We start from the raw sequence: 21,417 nt of genomic DNA on the forward strand, positions 1-21,417 counted from the left end.
GAGATAAAAATTGAAAACTCCCAGTACATTTTTTAATAATAATCAGGAAAAAGAAAAAAAATAAGTAAAAACGGTTAGGTTAGGTTAGGTAACTCAAAAACAAAAACTGTATGGCATAGACATCTACTTTAAAAATAACACAAAATTTTTTTATGCTTTTCGAACTATTTTAGACTTATAAAATATAATGACATTTTTTATTTTATGTAGGTAGTTTTTTCAACTTTGTATGTCGATATTTGCGCTAGGTCAAAAAGTTGGAAAATTGAAAGTAAGTAAAATACAAAGTTGCCCATATTATAAAATTTTAAAAAATTAAAAAATACGTATAGTCACAAATTCACTATATTTTTTTATAAGCGTTTGATGTTCAAATTTTTTCGTCATTGATGACAATTCACCTTATTCCTTAAATTAACCATTTCTTCTCAATCGATTTTTGATATTTTGTTGTAATTCAAAAACGAATAACCGTAGGTACTTGACATTTTCAACAAATGTTTAAACTATCATTTTCTATACTTACATAGTAATTTTAAATTATTTTGTCACCTTTTGATATAGCAAATTAAAAATATTAAAAGTACATAGGTATATGATTTATTTTTCTAATGTATACCTATATGGCTATATCATTAATATAAATCGGTAAAAGGGCAATGTGAAGGGCAGAGCTCCCCCACGAAATGCCACATTGAAAATAATTTATAGTGGGGCTTCCTAACCCTAGTACCTACACTACGTCTAGAGCTTATAAATGGTCTACAAAATTTTTATTCAAAAATCTATAGCCGTGATATCAATACACCTTGATACTATCTTTAATCGTGATGATAAGTGATAACACAGCTCGATTCTACCATGGATTGAGTATAATATTCGACTCGATAGTTAATAATTAATAAGTTATAACTTATAACTAATATAACTCGGCTCTGTGTGCAGTTGTAGGTATCATCACAGATCAATAGTATCATCGAAATCAAACTATACTGTATAGATAGTAAGATTATGCTGATTTCAGCTGTTACGACCACATAACAACAGTAAACTATTGTTTTTGTTTTTGTTTTTGTCGAACAAAGTCTACTACAGTCTGTAGTACAGTAAAGTTGTACTTACTACTTGGCACTAAGATAGTAGCGGCTAGTGATAGGCTATCTTAAATCGTGGTAAATATAAACTACTATTTACAATTTTTTTTTATGCGACTGCGGTACCAATCGGCCACTGAATAATCGGAAGATATCCACGACTTTTGTTTGATTTCTCAACTGTTTTTATAACTTTCGAATATACCTAAGTAAATAATTATTGTTAGTTATAGTTTTTGTTTTTCACCGTAAATTGTTCAACATGAACTCTATAACTGCAGACATTAAGACCACTTCGTTAATCTATAACGAATTTAATATGTAAGTAAATGATTTTCACAAAGTACTTTTATTCTATCACAATTCTACCCGTAAAAGGTTTAAGTATAGGGCACTCTATTGCAATAATTTAAATTTAAATAATTTTATCTTTTATATGTTCACAGTGGTAAGTAATTTCTATAATTTCTACCGTAGGCAGAGTTTTGGGGGAAAATGAAACCTAAAATTAACTTCTTATAAGTTAAAATTAAAAATATGTCTTGCAAAATATATTTTAGTTATATATAATCTTAACCTAGTTTTCTGATTGGAATCAGATATTTTTGTAATGCATATTTAAATTAGTTATATATTTTCAATCATATATTTCGCTTAGATGACACAATATTTATTTTTCAACTTATTATTATTACTTTTTATGAATATAATGATTTGTGACTAACTTATTTTATTTTCAGGTATATTTGTCCAAATAATATATTCATTGAGCCAGTACAAAACACAAATATAATACTGAACATTGATCGAATTGACTTCACCTCTCAAAAACAAAGTACCTAATTTATGGATTTATTTCATATACATTTGTTATTATTTTGAGCTGTAACAACTAACCTACTTATTATTGTATCTATTAGATTGTTAAAATATTTTATTATTTTACCGGGTTAAAATATTTTTCAGCAAATAATGGTCAAATACCTACAGAAAGTAAAAGCCAAACAATTGCTGGAATATTAGGTGTCGTAAAACTTTTAATTGGCCCTTATATTATCATAATAAAAAAAAAAAAGTTTGTTGGTAAAATAAATGGTGATGACATATGGCAATTGATAGACATTGATATTTTACCTATACCTAAAACTAAACTTCATTTAAATGAAACACAAGTACATATACATTTTATATTTTTACATCCAAAACTGTATTACCTAATACAATTTTATAAAAATATTTTTTATGTTCAACAGGACCGAATGGATATTGAATATTTAAACATGATCAAGCAAACTTTTAATACACCATATTATTATTTTTCATATACATATGACTTAACTCACACTATGCAGAGGCTGTATAACACTTCAACATCATTTGTAAACGTAAGCTTAAAAATATACTGTAAATAAATTATTATAAGTTGTATTAATAATCATTACAGATCTAAACAATATTATTGTAATTTAGCAAAGTTAGAAATGTATATTATCTACCACTACCCTTGGGAATACACAATTCAAAATTACTTTCTGGTAAACGTTTTATTTATAAGTTTCATTTATATAATCTATTAATCACTCAGGCGTTCTATTCTATCCAACCAAATTATGTTACTGGTTTAGTTGATGTCTCCCCCACATTCAAATTGGGTGTGGTGACAGCTTTATGAACTCACTGCTAATGCCTCTTTCTTCAGTCTGATGAAGTAAAACTTTGTTATATTGTGGGTTATACATTGGCGCAACTAGGGTCAAAATTTTGGGTGCTACAGCCCACCTAACAAAACTATTAATTTAAAATAACCCAAAGGCACCTTATAACTAAATCAATAAGGAATATTTGTGGGGGGCTAACCCCTGCCATTGGGGTCATGTTCTTTTGTTACAATTTTACCCAGATTTTACACAAATTTAAGTTTTTATATTTATGTGTAAAATCTAAATTCTAGATATTTAAAATAACTGTTTGTATTGCCTAGTTGAAACATGAAAGGACTAGTGAATAATATGATATTAATAGTTTTGTGATAGATGTAACGCTAGTAAAATAGTGAACAAAAAATTAACTTTCCCATCACAGACTGGACTATCTACAATGTTATTCAAAGCACTAACTTTTGTTTTGTTTTAATTTTAATGTTTCTGCAAAGATTCCACTTTATACTTCATTAATGATTAAAATGTTTACATATTTCTCTCTTTATTTTAGATACCAATGTATGAAAGAGCGGATCAGCGTTTTCTGTGGAATCATTATTTATTGAAGAATTTTTGTATGGAGCATCATGAGTTTTGTGTTCCCATCATTCATGGATGTAAGTTAATATAATAAGAGACGTTCTGACCTATTTTTCGTATAATATTGTATTTTTTGGCCTGTATTGAGTATTGACTATTGGCTATCTAGGTATCTGGGGATAATAGGTTTTCTGAGATTTATTAGTTTGTTATATAGCTACAGATGCGGTGTTTAGCGGAGGGGAAGGTCACAGGGGCCATGGCCCCCTAGACATCATAAGCTACCTATAAATAATAATATCTTGTTGGTCTTTTAAGTGGGATTTTTTGAACAGAAGGATATTATTCAAATCAAATCCGTTCTGTTCAGCTGGACTACAAATATATTTTACAAATTAATTGAAAAAAATTATATAAGTATTCAATTTTTTATATATTTTTTTATTTTTATATAAATAAGAGAGCCCTCACAGTATAATTTTTCTTATGTTATACACAAATTTAATAAACTTATTTCTATACTTAATAAAGTAGTCCTAGTGAAATTACTCTGTGGTCTGTTACTATAAAACTATGAGTAACTTTGAATAAAATATAAATGGGTACATAATTAAAAAGTTAAAATCATTATGAAAATATATTATCAGTTGTTGATTTTAAGGAATTTATTAGTTTTAACCAATAATTATTCATAAGTTTATGTAAATTATTTTTAATTTCAGTTATTGCAATAAATAATTGCATTTTAAATGGAAAAGATTTTGTTTGGACAGTAGTATCTAGACGATCGCGAAATCGTCATGGCCCAAGATTATTAAAACGTGGTATTGATCTGAATGGAAATGTTGCCAATTTTGTTGAGACAGAAATGATAGTCGAATATAATAACACTAAGAGTTCTTATGTTCAGGTATATTAATTTGTATTGCAATGATAATCATTTATCAGTATTTAATTAAGTTGATTATTTAGACACGTGGATCAATTCCTTTGTATTGGGCTCAATATCCAACACTTAAATATAAGCCCGCAATGCAGATAGCTCAAAATGAAAACCATTTAGAAGCAGCTACCATTCACTTTAATGAACAGATTTCTATTTATGGTCAACAAATTTTGATTAACTTGGTAATGAAAATGGTTTTTGTTAAGATTTGTTTATTTTTAAATTAATACTAATTAGTAATAATGAAAATAAAAGATTGATCATAGAGGTGCAGAGCAAGAATTGGAACGCAATTATCATGATATTGTTACTATGTTGGACAATAATAAAATTAAATATGAAGCATTTGATTTTCATAGTGAGTGTAAAAAAATGAGATGGGATAGACTTTCAATTTTGGTTAATAGAGTAGCCCACGAGCAAGATAATTTAAAATACTTTCTTCTCGGATCTGATGGAAAATTGCTTATCTTACAAAAAGGAGTATTTAGAACAAACTGTGTTGACTGTTTGGATCGAACAAATGTTGTACAAAGTTTATTAGGCCGTAGAATGTTGACTGTTATGTTGCAGGTAAAATTATTTTAATTTATTAAATATTTAGATGTAAAATTTCAAATAAAATATTTTATAATTATTTAAGAAAATGGACATATTAAACTTTGGACAAAAAGTTGAAGATCAATTAGATTTTGAAAGTTTATTTAAATCAGTATGGGCCGACCATGCTGATATAATATCAATTCAATACTCTGGAACAGGAGCCCTTAAAACTGATTTTACGCGAACTGGTAAACGTACTTATAATGGAATGTTTAGAGATTTAAAAAACTCACTTTTGCGATATTACAAAAACAATCTCAGAGATGGAGTTCGCCAAGTTAATAAAATATTAATATTGTTTTTATAGTGTAATTTTTAAATCATAATAAAATACAAATTTTGTTTTTTATTTTTAGGATAGTATTGATCTTGTTTTGGGAAATTATGTTGTAAATGCCGAAGAAAGTGCATCTTTATCATGTCCTTTAGAAGTCAAACCGGCCCTTAAATATTTTATGGTTAGTAATAAATTAATATTACTTGTTTCGGATTGTATTATGTACAATATACTACGTTACTGCAAGTGTTGGGTAAAAATTAATAGTATCGTAGTAGTAAATACTAAATAGTAATATTTTATTTTATTTTAATTAATACAATTTTAATATTACATTTAAAAAGTAATAGCAAAATTTGCGTTCATCAGTTCCAATGTTGTGATATTAGTTTTAATATTATTCTCTGTTCGAAATAAGAAACGCATACGGCCAGGTTTTGTCACCCCCACCAAGTCACCAATCTATATACCAGCCATGTAGTATTACTTTGAACAGAGTATAGAGTGAATTTACCTATATTAAACTTAAAGATAAGAACACAATTTGTTTTCAAGTTACTTTTTTTATATCCTTATAATTTCTAAGCAATTTAATATGAGCATTTGTAATTTGTGGCATTTCACAAACTCTTTTTGCTTAAGGATAAAAACATTGGAAAAACCAACACAAAAAAAAAATAGATAATCAATTATTTTTCAAGTTTGATTATATGTTTCTTAATTACTCTTCTAATAATAAAATATTAAAATTAACAACACATAGTTGAAACTACATAACACAAATTTGCTATGTTATATGTTAGTAGGTATAAGACGGAGACAACACATATGCCCTCTTAAATTGTATGGTTTATTAAAATTTAATAAAGTAATAACTAATAATGTGCAACTAAATGTTGTGTTTGAGGATTTTAGCCAACTATTGATTCATATTGTATTTGGAATAATATTTTTATTATAGCATTAGAATGTAGGACCCTACATTGACAATAATATGATATTATTGCACGCCACTTCAATAGACTGACAATATTTCAGTTGGAATTCGGTGTAAATAATTTTGATCAAATAAATATTAAGAATTACATACCTATTATATTATAATAGATTATTTTAATTTCTCTATACAGGTTATATCAAGGTGTGTATAATGCTATGTACTTATGTTTTTTTTATTTTTTAGTATCCAATAATTTTAATGATTGCACTAGCAATGTTCATGGCTAATGCGGTGTTTACTTCTGGTTAGTAATACATTTTTAACTGTTTTATCATAAACTAAATGTAATAATATTGTTTCTGTTTGTTAGAATACAACACTGGAACATATATATTCCTTCTATTTTGGGGCACAATGGTTATGTGTGTATTGTCATTAATATTTTATTACGGAAAAGAGTTTGTTAATTATCCACGGCTGTCAAGTTTTGACAATGGAAAAAGACTCCATCATCATCAATCTTAGAGCATTCCAACTCAATTTTATTATAACTGTATGCTACTTTTAGGATATAAAAACGGTTGCAAAACGTTTGTGTGAAAAATAACTTGTTATGGTTTATTATCTTTATTATTATAAAAATAAAAATGTATTGATTATTTTTAGTAATAAAACTTTACTGTATTAGTGATATTGTACATTAAAATTATTGTGCTTAAATAATAACTTATTCCAGTTTCCAATTTTTAAAATAAACCTTAAAATTGAACAGTTAACTCCCGAAATCAGTGACTTTGTAATGATTCTCATCGATGGTTGAGAAAATATGTCCCTCTTCAATGAAAAATGAAAGAATTTTTTCTATTTCAGGTAATGGCATTTTCTCTGGAAGTATCTTTTGAATATCTAACGCTGAATAACCTGCTTCGTCCTGGCACCTCTTTATTACTGTATAAACTTTTAATTGCCTTGGGTTCAGCGATAAATTGTTAGTTGTATCCATAAATCCATTAGTATTATCACCACTCATTAAAAAGTCCTTTTGGTTTGTTGCAGTAGACTGTTGTGTACCGCTAGCCTATGAAAATCAAATAATTAGCAAAACCAATATTTTTTTTTATAAGTTACTCAATTATTCTAACCATATTGATTTCCTCGGTTATAAACGGTAACGCAATAATGCTTAATAAATGATGTGTTAATTCATTTAGACTTTCTAAAGGTCTGACACTATGACAAAGTAAAGTTACTTTGTCATTTTGAATTCTCTTACTACCAACTACTTTAAAATAAGCGTTTTCAATCAACTTTGGATATCTTGACAATTCATTCTCATCTCCCCATTGAATGCACAACAAACGACCAGTATTGTCTTCAATTGTAAACATATTTTTTAATGTTTGTGTTTCAACCTACAAATCACAAGAAAACATTTTAATATAAAATTATTTCTAAGTAAATGTATTTATTATAAAATAAATAGTGGTTTTACCTGCTTGATAATTCCAACAACTACAACATGTGTATTTTTGTTTTCCTCGTTACTATCAAACAATTCACGAATAGCTACAGAAATTACAGTATTTTGTTTTGGTTCAACTCCAGATGCTGTTGCTGGACTTTGTGTCATTGTGACATTAAACCCACCTTCATCGTCGCCCCACATTTTGAAAACTAAAAACATTTTATAATTTTTATTAGGAAAATCCGTTCTATATTAAAATACAAAAATATTTTTATAAATGTATGATTTACAAAAAATTACATTACAGTATTAATATATCATTGAATTAGGTATTTATAACATATTATATTATTATTGGTAACAATAAGATTCATATTTATCGGCACTCAGTGACAAGGCTAATGTCAATCATATTTTTTTTTTTATTTTTCATTTTAACATAACTTTTTATTGTGCAATTTATTACAAAAGTTGAACAAAATAATATTTTTACAGGAAACACAGTGAAGAGAGCTTCCAGGTACTTTGTCAATAGATAGTTATAATAGCTAACTTATGCACTTGCATTTACCTTTTTTCTACACAAATGAATTATATACTCTACTATGTGAGCAGGTCACGACACCACTGTCTTTTTAATCTCTTTTGGGGATTACCCCAGGTATGGGTATGGAATATGGATGCGAGTTGAGAAATATGTGAAATGGGATGACGATATAAACGGTTATTGAAGCGTTTGTAACGTCAATCATATAACTGCTAATTTGTCTTTCAACCAATATAGTGTGAATCAACATTCGTACGAAATACGATTATAGTACGTAATCCGAAACGTTACACACGATATAGTTATAACCACGGATCATTGGTAGTTGATACTTGATGCCATCCCTAATCGATATGATATTATGTCAATTATTTCTTACCTGTCTGGTGGTATTCTTTTAAAACTGCGATCAAGGTTAGTTCAAGCGTTGACGAAAAATATGTCTAACGATGTGGCTGATAGTAATAAAAAAAAAGTACAGCCCGCAAAGTTTCGTAGGGTAGTTACAACTGGTTAATCACATAAATGCGTAATCGTAATTTGTGAATAATGATCTCGACACTCGGAACCAAAGAATATACAGCCGATAATGTGGTTATGGCGGCAAAAAAAGGAATGTGATAATGTAATTGGTGAAAAACAGATTAAGATATACCATGATATACCTAGGTTACCTCAAATATTTTAAAATATTAATTGGTTACCTCGACAGAGGAACCGCAGGCCGCCGAGTTCATAGACATATAAATAAATATAATTATTAACATGAAAAAATAATTATTTTGTCATGATTATTAATATGTCTATGGCCGAGTTAGGTTTATTTTCTTAATTTCTTTGTCTATGGTTCAAGATAGAATCTATCGCGCCGAGCTGTCTCAGCTGTGTAATGTTGTTCGGGCAATCGGGCTGTTCACGTAGTGCGTACAATAATTGAATAATGTACATCCCGAATCCCGGTCCTGATCACAGAATACAGATATATACTAATATACTATTATACCACAATTTACTACTATACTAGTAATTAGTATATCTGTGGTCTTGATTTAAAATTTAAATTACTCTCGATCATGATAGGATATTAATATTCATGACAAAATATACATGACCATATTATATATTATATTCATGTTAATATTATACCTATCAACCTATCACTGTGTTGCCTAAGGGGTATGGGGCTTCGATTACAAAGTACGAATGTACGATCAATATTTAATATTTATCGACAAGTTCAGACATAGTTCGCGAAAAATCGTTAGCCTGACGCCAGCACGTTGAATACATACATGAATATTAAATATACCTATACGATAATATAATGTACAAAAGTAAAAAATATTATATCGTAATTCTTAGTAGGTACGAGAGTACGAAACTAGTGACTGACGAGTGAGTGACTAGTGCGCAGTGAGCAGGCTGTCCTAGACCCCAATGACCAGTGTCCTTCATATATAGTACTTTATTTATTATTCAATGCAAGGTGGATTCAATCCAAACTCTTTGGTCCTTCCGAGTTCAGGCAATTAGGCTACCGCCGGGATGCATTAATGATATATTTAGGAACTTTGTTAACCAAGTCGAAAGTGTCATCAGTTGGTGGCTTCTTTCCCCAAATTATATAAATCATGTTATTTGTTTCCCTCTTATCGCACATATTACATTTACTGATTATTTCTTAGATATAGATTGTATATATTCTTCTAAAAAAAAAAGAAAAAAAAGAAACTTATTGTTATACGCTGATTTTGAAACTTCCTTAGCCTATAACTTCAAAACGAAGTCCGGCTATCAAATTTTGATTGCACCATTGTTCTTATTTTCTTAACTCGTTGAAGTACATAAGTTTCGAAAAAATAAAAATATCAATATTCGTATAAGGCGCACCAAACTATAGAGTGATGCGCGAATGCGTAAAAATAACGAACTTCATTAGGTTATAACACAAAAACTAAGTCCGGCCGCCAAATTCTGACTTCACCATCGTTTTCAGAATAGTTAACTACACAAGTCTGCAACAAAGAAAATTTAAAAAAAAGGTTTCCGGTAAAGTAACAAAATATCTATATGTATATCGTATATGTATATTTATGCTGGGTCGCATAAACAATTTATTACATTTAATGGACCAATCGTGGGCTACTAAATCTTGTTTAAGGGACCATTAGCTCATTGTTTCATTAAATGTTTTGTACTTTTGTGAAACCCGGCATAAATATTTCAAAAAAATAATATTTAATAATTTAATATAATTAATATTGTTGTTTTAAATGTCTTTAGGATATTCTCATATAAGTATTCCTTAAATCGTGCTCTGTGGGCGGGATAAAACGGGTTTAGTGGTTGTAGTTACGAACAATACCGACGTGCATGATGTCCGTAACGTTGCGTTGACGGAAACGAATAACAAAAACATGAATTCCCGGTAAAAAAAAATAAAATATTAAAGTACAAGAGGCAAGAGACGATTGACGAAAGGATAATAAATAAAAAATCTTTTCGCTTTTTAACTTTCTTACAAGTTCCTACTTACAATATGCCATTTAAATTGTTAACTATGAACGGATTTAGTGTAAAGAAAAAATTGTGAACAAAACCCGCCATCCTACACGATGATTATTCTAAAACCGTCATGGATATCTCACAATGGTATGCCCATATTTTCGATCGACATTCATCCAGACGGTACTCGTCTGGCCACCGGTGGCCAGGGCCGCGACTCTGGACTGGTCATGCTATGGAACACAGCCGCAGTGCTGGACGAAAACAGCGAAAACGACGAGAACGTTCCAAAAATGTTATGCCAGGTGAGTGGTTACTTTCTCGTGAACAAGGGGGGAGGGGGTTCAAAATGTTTTGAAATCAGTAATAAAATAAATTATTGAAAAATCGATTAAAGTTAAATTATTTTAGGTTGACAGCCATTTAGCAAGTGTCAATTGCGTTCGATGGAGTCACTCGGGCAAATTTTTGGCGTCTGGTGGGGACGATAAAATCATCATGGTGTGGACATTGAGCAAATATCCTAATAGTGGAAACATTGTATTTGGCACCAAAAATATTGTTAATATCGAAACGTGGAAATGTATGTTCACTTTACGTTCACACTCAGGTGATATACTCGATCTTGCGTGGTCACCCCATGACTCATATCTAGCATCATGTTCAGTGGACAACACAATTATCATATGGGATGCTCAAAAATTTCCATCTATCCATAAAGTTCTTTCTGGACATACTGGTCTGGTAAAAGGAGTTTCTTGGGACCCAATCGGTAAATATATTTCTTCACAGTCAGACGATAGAACTTTAAGGATATGGAGAACATCTGATTGGAAAACAGATACTATTGTTACGACTCCCTTTAAGGACTGTGGTGGAAATACATCTGTACTACGGCATAGCTGGTCTCCAGACGGCCAATACTTAGTATCGGCTCATGCCATGAACAACAATGGTCCTGTAGCTAAAGTTATTGAAAGAGATGGTTGGACATATGAGAAAGATTATGTAGGACATAGAAAAGCCGTAAATTGTGTGAGATTTAGTAATTCAATAATGGAGCGTAAAATTGGTAAGAAGAGTCATCATATGTGTTTATGTGCTGTTGGTTCGAGGGATACAAATGTATCAGTATGGCAAACAGGATTAAAAAGGCCAGTTGTAGTTCTTGAAAGTTTATTTCAAGGTCCTGTGTTAGATTTATCTTGGTCAGCAAATGGATTAAACCTGTATGCTTGTTCATATGATGGAACCATAGCAATATTAATATTTGATCCAAAAGATATTGGAAAAGCACTTAGTAATCAAGATAAAAATATAATTTTTGAAAAAATGTATGGTATCTCACCTTTAGAACGCCACAATAACAATTTACTTATAGAAAATCCAGCAATACTAAAAATGAATGGTATACAACAGTCAGAAGTCCAAGAGGTTGACCCTAAAAAAGAAATAAAACAGCCTTCTCCAAATGTAATTAAACCTTTACCACCGATTTTGAAAAAACAAATTGAAACTCGCACATCTGATGGACGTAGACGTATTACACCCATTTTTATACCACCAACACCTGATAATGCAGAAGAAATTAATGTCTTACCGTTTTCGTCATCTAGTGAGTGTAAAAGTCAAGTAGTTGTTGAAAGAGTGAATAATATAATTGAACCTAATATAAGCAACAGTTGCAGTAACTTTAGTCAAGAATCTCAAACTCCAACAATTATTGATTCAACAATACCAAGAAGCACTCCTACATCTGTTTTACAAATATCTCCCACTAGAGGAGAATCTAAGAAAAGGCCAGAACCCGTAGCATTAATATCAAATTTATTTTCCACTAAAAAAATTAAATTTAATAATTTGGAAGATAATGACATTTCATCAGATGTCCGACCTAATTTTGATCAAACTACAATGCAAAAAAGAAAATTCACTATTTCGAACTTATGCACTGATAGAGTTGTTGTAGAAAACGATAAATGTAAAACAATAAATGGGACTATTTCTAAAATGAAAGTCTATAGTAATAATTTAGTTGCTTGGGAAAAAGTGTTCAGTTCAAGTGTAGTAAAATATTGTACTAATAAAACTTTATCATTAATAGTTGTGGCATTAAGTGATTGTACTATTCATGTGATAGGATCAAAAAATGGATCATTAATATGTCCTCCCTATGTACTATCGTCTTTAGTAACGTCTATTAGTTCCAATAATCACTACTTATTATGTATGACACAAAATTCTCTTTCTGTTTGGAACATATACAAACAAGAATGTGTCTTATATGAAGAAAAACTCAACATATTGGTTTGTTCAAATAAAAATAAGCCAGTAAATGTACAAAAATGTATGTTGACTGAAAATGGAACGTCAATCATCACATTAACTACTGGTAAATCATATATGTTTTCTATAAGTGCCAAATGTTGGATGATGATTGGGGATAGTGGAGATAGTATATATTCAAATTCTTCTCAAAAAAATAAACACAATGGTTTAAATAAAACTAGTGGCAAGTATCCACTGAGTGTCATGCAAGCATATTCTTCAAAGTATAAATCAAACTTAGATTTTAAGGACACTGAAGGGATAAGTGAATTGTGTTCAAAATCATTTTTGGAACAACAGATGTCGGCAGCTTTAGCTTTGGAGTCTGATAAAGAGTACAAATATTGGTTAATGGCTTACGTATCCTTTTTAATTGAAAGAGAAGACAATGATCGATTAAGATATTTATGTCAGGATTTGTTGGGAGTTTCACATGGTTATTCAAGTCATAAAAAAGTTGAAACAATCATTGGTATGTCAAAACATGAACTTTTAAGAGAAGTATTAGGAATTATAGCTGGTTCGAGAAACACTCAAAGATTATTTACTGAGTTTCATGACCAATTACAACAAATGTCTTAACTAAACGACTGATTAATTATTTATTTTGTAAAATTTAAATTATATACACATAAATGTTTTAGTTAGTTTAATTTATTATATAATAATATAAAAATTTAAATTAGATACCTAATATTCATATTATATTTCACAATTAAAAAATAGAATTAACTTATTTAAAAATGAATAACAGTAACTGTTAACTATAATTTAATTCTTTATATTGAACAATATTTTTTAAACAAAACAAAAATAAATTTATACATCAATTTTATTTCTTCAGTTTAAAGAAATCATTAGGTACAAACTTGACTACTTTGTCGTACATTTATTAGGTACATAATTTAATAATTTTAGTTACTAAAAACCATGTTTGTTTTTGTCTATTATTGTATACTATTTAATGAAATAATAATTCTTGTTATATAAAGAAAAAAATTGTACATTTCATATAAAATTTTGTAATATATGTAGTATGTACCCTTCAATATTTTTTTTATTTAAATTATAAACTTAAAATTATTTTAACTGTAATTAAAAATATGTTCATATTTAAATCTTAATAGTTTTATATTTCTAAATAGTAACCTACTACCTAGCCAGTTTTTGAAACTGTAACATATAAGTAAATTATATTTATTTTGAATTCTACATTTATAAATATTCAAAAAGAGAATGTTTGGTTTAAAATGTTTATGTGAATATCAATGTAACATATTTAAATATAGGATAACTTAACAACAATCAACTTCACAATTAGGTGAATAAACAATCAAATATACAATAAATTTAAAATAATTTGTAAAGGAAACAAAGATAATTACAAAAAAATCATAAACTATAAAAAGTTTGAAATTTTTAATAAACCTATTGAGCCATCAATCATCCCAATCATCTTCTGTGTCGTCGTCACCATCTACTTCACTTTCAGATTCGAGATTTGGAGGTAACATTGTGGAAGCCATACGGTATATTACCCCTTCTAAGCTGCTATCATTTTGTTTATTATCACCAGAAATCCCTTGCCTTCGCATCGCTAACTTTTTATGCAAATCTGCCATTAATCCATCTCCAGTAGGCATGGTTTCATTATTTGTTTTCCTTTCAACCACTGAGCGTAATTTAGCTTTTTGTAATCCTCCTGCATTTCTTATTTCGTCCATTAGAACACTGTGCGTATTAATGTTATCATTATACGTTTTATTAACAGTTTGATTATCCTTATTAATAGAATTATCAATATCTTCAATATGATCAATTTTATTTTGAATATTATATACAACAGTTGACGATTCTTCAGGTTCAACCGGTTTTATGATTTCTTTATCAGTCTGTATCAAATTATCAGACACTATTTCTTTGTTTTTAATATCGTCTAACTCATCAAAACTTGGAAGATCCATTACACTGGATGGATTACAAACAATTGGTGTGCTAATGTTTTCTTCTTCTTCATTTTTGAAACATAGTAAATCACCTGCAATTCCTGGAAGATCGGGTAAATCAGCAGGCACATCAATAGAAGGAACTTCTTCGTATTCCGGCGTATAAGAATAATTAAACTGATTTTCAGTGTCATTTAATGGTAATGTAAACACTGGTTTGTTAATATTTTCAACTTTTTCGACTTGTTTATTCGTATGTGTTATTTTAACTTTATAGGGGTTAGATAAAACATAATTTTTGTACAAATTTTCATTTGAATTAAATAATAATAAAGAATTTATGTAATTAACACCATCAGGTAATCTGCCAAGACCTTTCATATGAATAATATCTTTATTTTTGGATAATTTTTTACTTTCATCATCAACATGGTAAAATTTAAGTTTATCATTTGGGTCATTGGACGCACATATTTGATGAGCAACTTGGATATTGTCCGTGATATCAGATTTTATTTCAAAATCATAACTATATTCATAATCTTTTTGTAAATGCGTAGCAGGATATTTGGAACTGGAATAAACTTGAATCGATTTCTTGGTGTTTGACAATAATTGTACTTTATTAGCTATGTTGTTCAATTTATCACTCAGTTTAACTATTTCCAATTTTTGTGAGTTTATATTACCTCTTACATGTTCATATACACATTCAACAACTTTATCTAAATAATCTAATGATTTGATTAATTGTAAAATAGTCTCTTCATATCCTAGATCATAAGGCAAAAGTGGTATATACGCTTCTTTATTAACTTTAACCATATTTATAAAATAAAATAAATAATTAATACAGTAAAAAAGTTTGACTAAAAGAAAAATGGCAATTATATCACTATTATAATATGTAAAAGCACAAAAAGGGTTAAAATAAAACTAAATAATATTATGTTGATATCTGTGAATAGTGAAGAATACTGAACTCAATACACATTAGAGTATTAGACAACTTAGATTTATAAAATTATAAAACAATATTTAGGTAGTTAGAGATACTATTAGACTGAGCTACTATAAGTTTATAACATAGCCTAATGAAAAGTGAAAACTGAAGAATAATAATTTTTTGTTCGCTTACGTAGATTTAGGATTTTAACAAATACAATAGATACTAGATAGTACTATCTATAGTATTTGTTTTGAGTATTTACTATTTACCACGGTAAGACTGTGGTATTTACCACTTACAGAGATATCTCTAATCTTCATGCTCCCTCCTTGTGAATAAATTGTGGTTACCGCAAGTTGTTGTAATCAAACAAATTATTAACGACTAACGACTAACGAGTAAGTTGTAGTATAAATGTATAATAGTATTGTAGTAACGAGTAACGACTTGGTTGTTTAAGTGCAAAACTGTTAAAGTCACCACGACTAACGACCGTTCAAACGCGCTCTCAAGACTCAAGTCTTACATTTTGTACTCTTGTCATTCTGTTAAAGTGATTCTTAACGTGTCATCAAAACGGTAGGTAAGTTGCTTACAATATTATAGTTCTTTTAAACTACTCATTTATTAAACTAGGATTTAGGGTTAAAGTAGTTTTCCATGATTCTAATCCATATCTATAAATGTATATTTTCTGTCCGAGTCATGTTGGGGTGAAATGTGAATACTCATTCTGTCGTTCTTTCGTAACATGCGTCTATTTCATTACTCGATATTTGTAAATAATGCCAATAATTTAAAATCATTACAATATGATTGATCATTAATTCTAATGATTGAGAAAATAATATTGATGGATTGATATAACTCTCAATGTTAGGGTTTGTGTTCAAATAAGATATATTATCTTTAGACTCAATTATTATTATTTCGGGCATGTGTATTTTCATAGGTAGTAAAAATTATGTTGATTATGTAACAATTAGTTTTAGTATTCAAGTATTTGTATTTTTAAATTAAGTACCTAACAATTTTTTTTTAGATTATTTAAGACCATAAATGAAATCCTAACCTTTCATAAATTTCATAGTTCATATACATCAACTATTTATCAACTAGTTGCTATTATTTTTCTTTGTTTTTTTTTCCAAAAAACATGATAATAATTATTAATTAAGCTTAGGATGTAATTACTGTTTGTGACATTTTAGTTTTTATTTTCCAACTAATATTACATTGTATTATTTTGTTTAGAGAATATGGATATTAATAATCCATACATGGATACGATCTACAGACAAGTAGTTACTGAACATTTTCAATCAAATGAATGGAGGGAAATTTTGATCAATCCTGAAGGTGCTTCAACTACATTGCGCGATGAAAGTACACTACCTCGATCAGGTGGACACTGTTTCAAAGATATTCCTAACCGTTTTATATTTTGGCGTGTTTTGTATGATAAACTTGAATTAGTTGAACATAGCTTAGATATGAATCTAACAGAAAACCAGGTACGTATACATTTTCGTGATTCACCTGTACTGGAAAGTGGAATCTCTGTATACGAGACATCGGAATCTGTTGTTTTATTAGTGCCAACAGCATGTAGTTGTCACCGATTGACATTTCCAAGACCAAATCGTCTGGAAAATGATAATGAAAACGATAATGTATTATTGGATTCTTCGATTTTTTCAAATTTTAATATACCATCTATTGATGATCCAGCAACATTTTATTCCTATAACGCAGAACTTAGTCATCCATATTCAGCTGCTTCTTGTTTAGATCAAAAACATGATGCTATTTTTATAATAGCTCTACAAAACAATGTCATGCTTTATATACGCATGGAGTATATTTCTGGACTACCCACTTTAAAAGAAATTTGTCAAGAATCTGCTGTACCTCGAATGCTTTCAAATATAACCAAAGTTTTTTCTACACATATTGAGAACCCAGTTATTAACAGTTTAGCTGTACACCCATTTCAACAAGATATATATGTATACTCTCTTGATGATACATGTGAATTAAAAGTTTGGTCAATTGATAAATCTGTTTATATTAATATAATGGATATGAAAAAAATTTATGCGGCTTCAACAGAGAACGGTTCAAGACCACATATTATTCACAAATGTTTCGATGATCAACTTTTACTTACTATTTACCTTAGTTTATCAGAAAGTTCAACATTTGTGGTTCTTGAACCATGTACTGACCATGGTATGTTTAAACTTCAGCAAAAGTTTTATGTACGTTCACCTGTTAACAGTAGACTAGTTGATATGTCATTGTATGGTAATGAAATTTGGTGCATATGGAGAACTGGAAAAGACACTGCTTGTGTTAAATCTGTGAATATCAGGAATGGCGGATGGAAAAACTGCTCTTTGGATACCACTGCTTTTGAACAACCTACTCAATATTCGTCTAACTCAAAACAAACTTATTTAGATAAAATATTTTCATCTTCTACTTATTTTACAGATGATGATTTAAAAAATGCTATTGCTGTTTATGATACATCTGATGGGTTTGAATTTGTGACTGATTACCGTACCAAGATAAGTAATGCAATCGATACAAAAGTTGCTCAGGAAATGGATAAATATGACTCTTCAGATATTGAGTCACAAATGCAACTTATTGAACAGTGCAGTGCTAGTTTTTATAAAAGTTGTTTAGATTACCGTCGTAAAAGATTAGCTCCGCTTGGACTTATTTGGTTGGGCTCACCATCGTTTTTACTAGTTGTTGTAACAAACTCAAGTTTTTGCTTTTTACGGCCATCAGATAAAGTTGAAAATAAGATACTTTCATTTAAAAATCCTGATAAAGAAAATAAATTAAATAATTTACTCAATGTTTTGATGTTAGAACCAACAAATAAATTTAATTTGTTTTTAGACATAAATATGTCCCAAAATAACTTTTTGGAATTGGTTAGAAACTCTTATATGTTTAACAGTAATGATCCAATAATATCATTATTTTTAAATGGATGTAATGTTCTTGACACTGCTCGTATATTAATTAAGATGTTGCATGCCGATCCAGATACAGATGAGGATATGCAAGATACACAACATTCAAGGTGTTTCAGAAGTAGATTAGGCACCAGTGTTGTTTCTCACAGCTTCCATCAAATAGTGGTGACACGTTTTGACCTATGTTGTAGATTATTTACATTTATGGAGTTGAATTCTAAGAATTATGGACAAACTAAAGAGTATGTTGTTGATGCTAGTAATCTTGCTTATAGCTATTGGATCCAGGCTTTATTTTCTCATGATATAAAGTTATGTGAAAAAATGATCTCTTCTAATGCATTGTTAGCCAAGGAACCATTTATGGATTGTATTGATGGGTTGTTAAATTACACTTGGCCACTTATTGACGCTTCTATTCTTGTAGAATTCTTATTACAAGAGAGACAATACAGTTTCATACAACAAATGGCGCAGTTATTAGATTATAATAAATGGGAAGAAACATTAATTATTTCATATATGTTAAATAATGATCCAGACAAAGCACTTAAGATACTTAAAAGTGATATTAAAAAAAACACAGACAATTTTCTTAAAGCTATCACTCTTTTTGAAAAATATAATTACTATGATCATGCAGTAAAACTTGGAAATTATGTATTAAGAATATGTAAACATGCCGGGGATAAAAACATGATATCAATGTTCCATTCTAACATTTTTCTTAATAATTTAAAATTGAAAGCATACAAAAGTGCATACAATAATATTTTATGTTTAGAGGATCAAGATCGAAAATTGAATTGTTTGCATACTTTTGTCTTAACATTATTAGAAAATGATGAAAAAGAAAAACTCTTGAGTTTTAATTTTTATGGTTTACAAAGCTCAGTAGAAGACATAGTACTAAAAAAAGCACGATCTCTGTCAAATGTAGATGCTAATCCTTTTTACATGTTTTTATGTTCAATTCATGATAAATATGCAAAGTACAAAAAACTATCCATGACATTTTATGAATTATATTTACGAGCTGACACATGTGTAGCCCAAGAACAATATTTAAGACTATCACTCTTATACCTAGAACTTTTAAGTCCTAATGATGCTTGGTTTGTAACAGTTTCATTACCTTTTCTCTCAGAGACTGATGATGTTCACAATGGATTAATAGAAATTGACCATCTTAAAAAATTATGTTGGTTAGCTCGAGCTCGTCAGGAAATAGAAGAATCTACAACCAATATGGACGTACAAAGCGTGACATCTGTTTTGTTAATGAAACATAAGTATAAAGATGTGATGCGTTTGTCTAAAATGTGGAATTTATCACTTTATCAGCCATTAAGAGAGTTAGTAAAAACATGTTTGTCTCTCACAGATTCTGAAGAATGTGATAAAGCATGGATTTGGTTAGCAGACAATGGAGTCAGTGGTGATGGCATTGATAGTGGGAAAATAGCTTGGCATTTTTTGGAGACCTTGGTAGTTATGTATGAAGAAAAGGGAAGAACATTGATACATTATCATGTAGCTGATGAGCTACTTAGACATAAATCATTTTTACCTAGTTGGATTGTCAAAACATTCAAAGAAAGAAATGTTGGTGAACTATTACAATTATACTTAAGTTATGGAGAATTGATTAACTGTGCAGATTTAATATTAGAACTTTTTGAACAAGAAATTAGTAGTGGTGATACTGTACAAACATTTGGTAACACAATACCTGTAGATATCATAGAATGTGTGATTGTAAATTTAAAACATAATAAATTACAGGTTGGTGATGAGATTCTTAATAAATATAAAATATTTTATAATACAATTGTAGCACAAGAAAATGCAAAGACTATAAAATAAATAATAAGTGTTTAATTAAAAAGTCATAAGTTATATATTTTTTACAAGTAAAGTTACTTAATATGTTTTTGGATTAAGTACAATACAAATTTATTTTAAACCATGTTCGAACTATTAATATAAAATATATAAATTGTAAAACAGTTTTAAATAAAATAAAATATTTTTATTTGTTTAATGCATTGTGTTTATTTATTCATACACATTTAGAAGAATGTCAAAGAAGTCAGCTGCTTTCATAAAATAATTATGTTAACTGTTTAGTTTTATTGATGTATGTATGTATGTTTATTGTGATTTCAGTTGTCATGATCACAATAATGATTATACATCAATAATATGTATAGTTTAATTATCATATCCAAGATGTATTTATTTTTACGATAAATACCTACACATTCATCATAAATAATATCACTGTTTTATTGTCATTTTTATTAATCATATTATACATAACTATAAGAATCTCGTTGTTAAGCTTAAGGATAATAATTTTAAAAATCCTTGTACTATATTTTAAATCTGTTGATTCTTTGATCCTATATCCTTTACATCTAATGTTGCATTATTCTGTCTGAATACTATTCAAGTTTGTAGTTAAGAACTACTTAAACTTTATAGTATATAATATTATGAGTTATAACAAATGTATGTTTTAAAAAATATTAATAGTAACCTAATCAATTAAAAAAATATGGGCAGTTTTGTTACTTAA

The 21,417-nt window shown here is 28.9% G+C and overlaps 5 protein-coding genes across 6 annotated transcripts; 3 read left to right on the forward strand and 2 right to left on the reverse strand.

Annotated features, from left to right (window-relative positions):
- The first annotated feature begins 841 nt into the window (after nt 1-841).
- Nucleotides 842-6,791, forward strand: LOC132941302 (phosphatidylinositol-3-phosphatase SAC1). Its single transcript, XM_061009295.1, has 12 exons — nt 842-1,415; nt 1,835-1,929; nt 2,061-2,266; nt 2,348-2,479; nt 3,306-3,411; nt 4,057-4,244; nt 4,307-4,462; nt 4,536-4,853; nt 4,924-5,160; nt 5,240-5,341; nt 6,344-6,404; nt 6,471-6,791. Exons 1-12 carry the CDS (start codon nt 1,357-1,359, stop codon nt 6,623-6,625), a joined length of 1,815 nt encoding a protein of 604 aa, XP_060865278.1. The 5' UTR covers nt 842-1,356; the 3' UTR covers nt 6,626-6,791.
- LOC132941303 (replication protein A 32 kDa subunit-B) lies at nt 6,692-8,672 on the reverse strand. Its single transcript, XM_061009296.1, has 4 exons — nt 8,492-8,672; nt 7,593-7,774; nt 7,243-7,512; nt 6,692-7,178 (listed from the first exon to the last, which is right to left on the reverse strand). Exons 2-4 carry the CDS (start codon nt 7,764-7,766, stop codon nt 6,873-6,875), a joined length of 750 nt encoding a protein of 249 aa, XP_060865279.1. The 5' UTR covers nt 7,767-7,774; nt 8,492-8,672; the 3' UTR covers nt 6,692-6,872.
- Nucleotides 8,673-9,843: 1,171 nt separating this feature from the next.
- LOC132941165 (protein HIRA homolog) lies at nt 9,844-13,674 on the forward strand. Its single transcript, XM_061009103.1, has 2 exons — nt 9,844-10,922; nt 11,029-13,674. The coding sequence occupies exons 1-2, from the start codon at nt 10,728-10,730 to the stop codon at nt 13,525-13,527; spliced, it is 2,694 nt and encodes an 897-aa protein (XP_060865086.1). The 5' UTR covers nt 9,844-10,727; the 3' UTR covers nt 13,528-13,674.
- Nucleotides 13,675-14,236: 562 nt separating this feature from the next.
- On the reverse strand, nt 14,237-16,000 carry LOC132941166 (WASH complex subunit 1). The gene has a single exon (XM_061009104.1). The coding sequence runs from the start codon at nt 15,714-15,716 to the stop codon at nt 14,385-14,387; it is 1,332 nt and encodes a 443-aa protein (XP_060865087.1). The 5' UTR covers nt 15,717-16,000; the 3' UTR covers nt 14,237-14,384.
- A 204-nt stretch (nt 16,001-16,204) lies between these two features.
- Nucleotides 16,205-20,880, forward strand: LOC132941533 (nuclear pore complex protein Nup160). 2 transcript variants are annotated; one of them, XM_061009630.1, is made up of 2 exons: nt 16,205-16,423; nt 17,095-20,880. In XM_061009630.1, the coding sequence occupies exon 2, from the start codon at nt 17,100-17,102 to the stop codon at nt 20,700-20,702; it is 3,603 nt and encodes a 1,200-aa protein (XP_060865613.1). In that variant the 5' UTR covers nt 16,205-16,423; nt 17,095-17,099; the 3' UTR covers nt 20,703-20,880. The 2 variants fall into 2 exon arrangements, with proteins under 2 accessions (XP_060865613.1, XP_060865614.1); XM_061009631.1 differs by having other exon boundaries at nt 16,205-16,419.
- Nucleotides 20,881-21,417: the final 537 nt, after the last annotated feature.

The sequence above is a fragment of the Metopolophium dirhodum genome, chromosome 3 (assembly GCF_019925205.1).
Source record: "Metopolophium dirhodum isolate CAU chromosome 3, ASM1992520v1, whole genome shotgun sequence".
NCBI lineage: Eukaryota > Metazoa > Arthropoda > Insecta > Hemiptera > Aphididae > Metopolophium > Metopolophium dirhodum.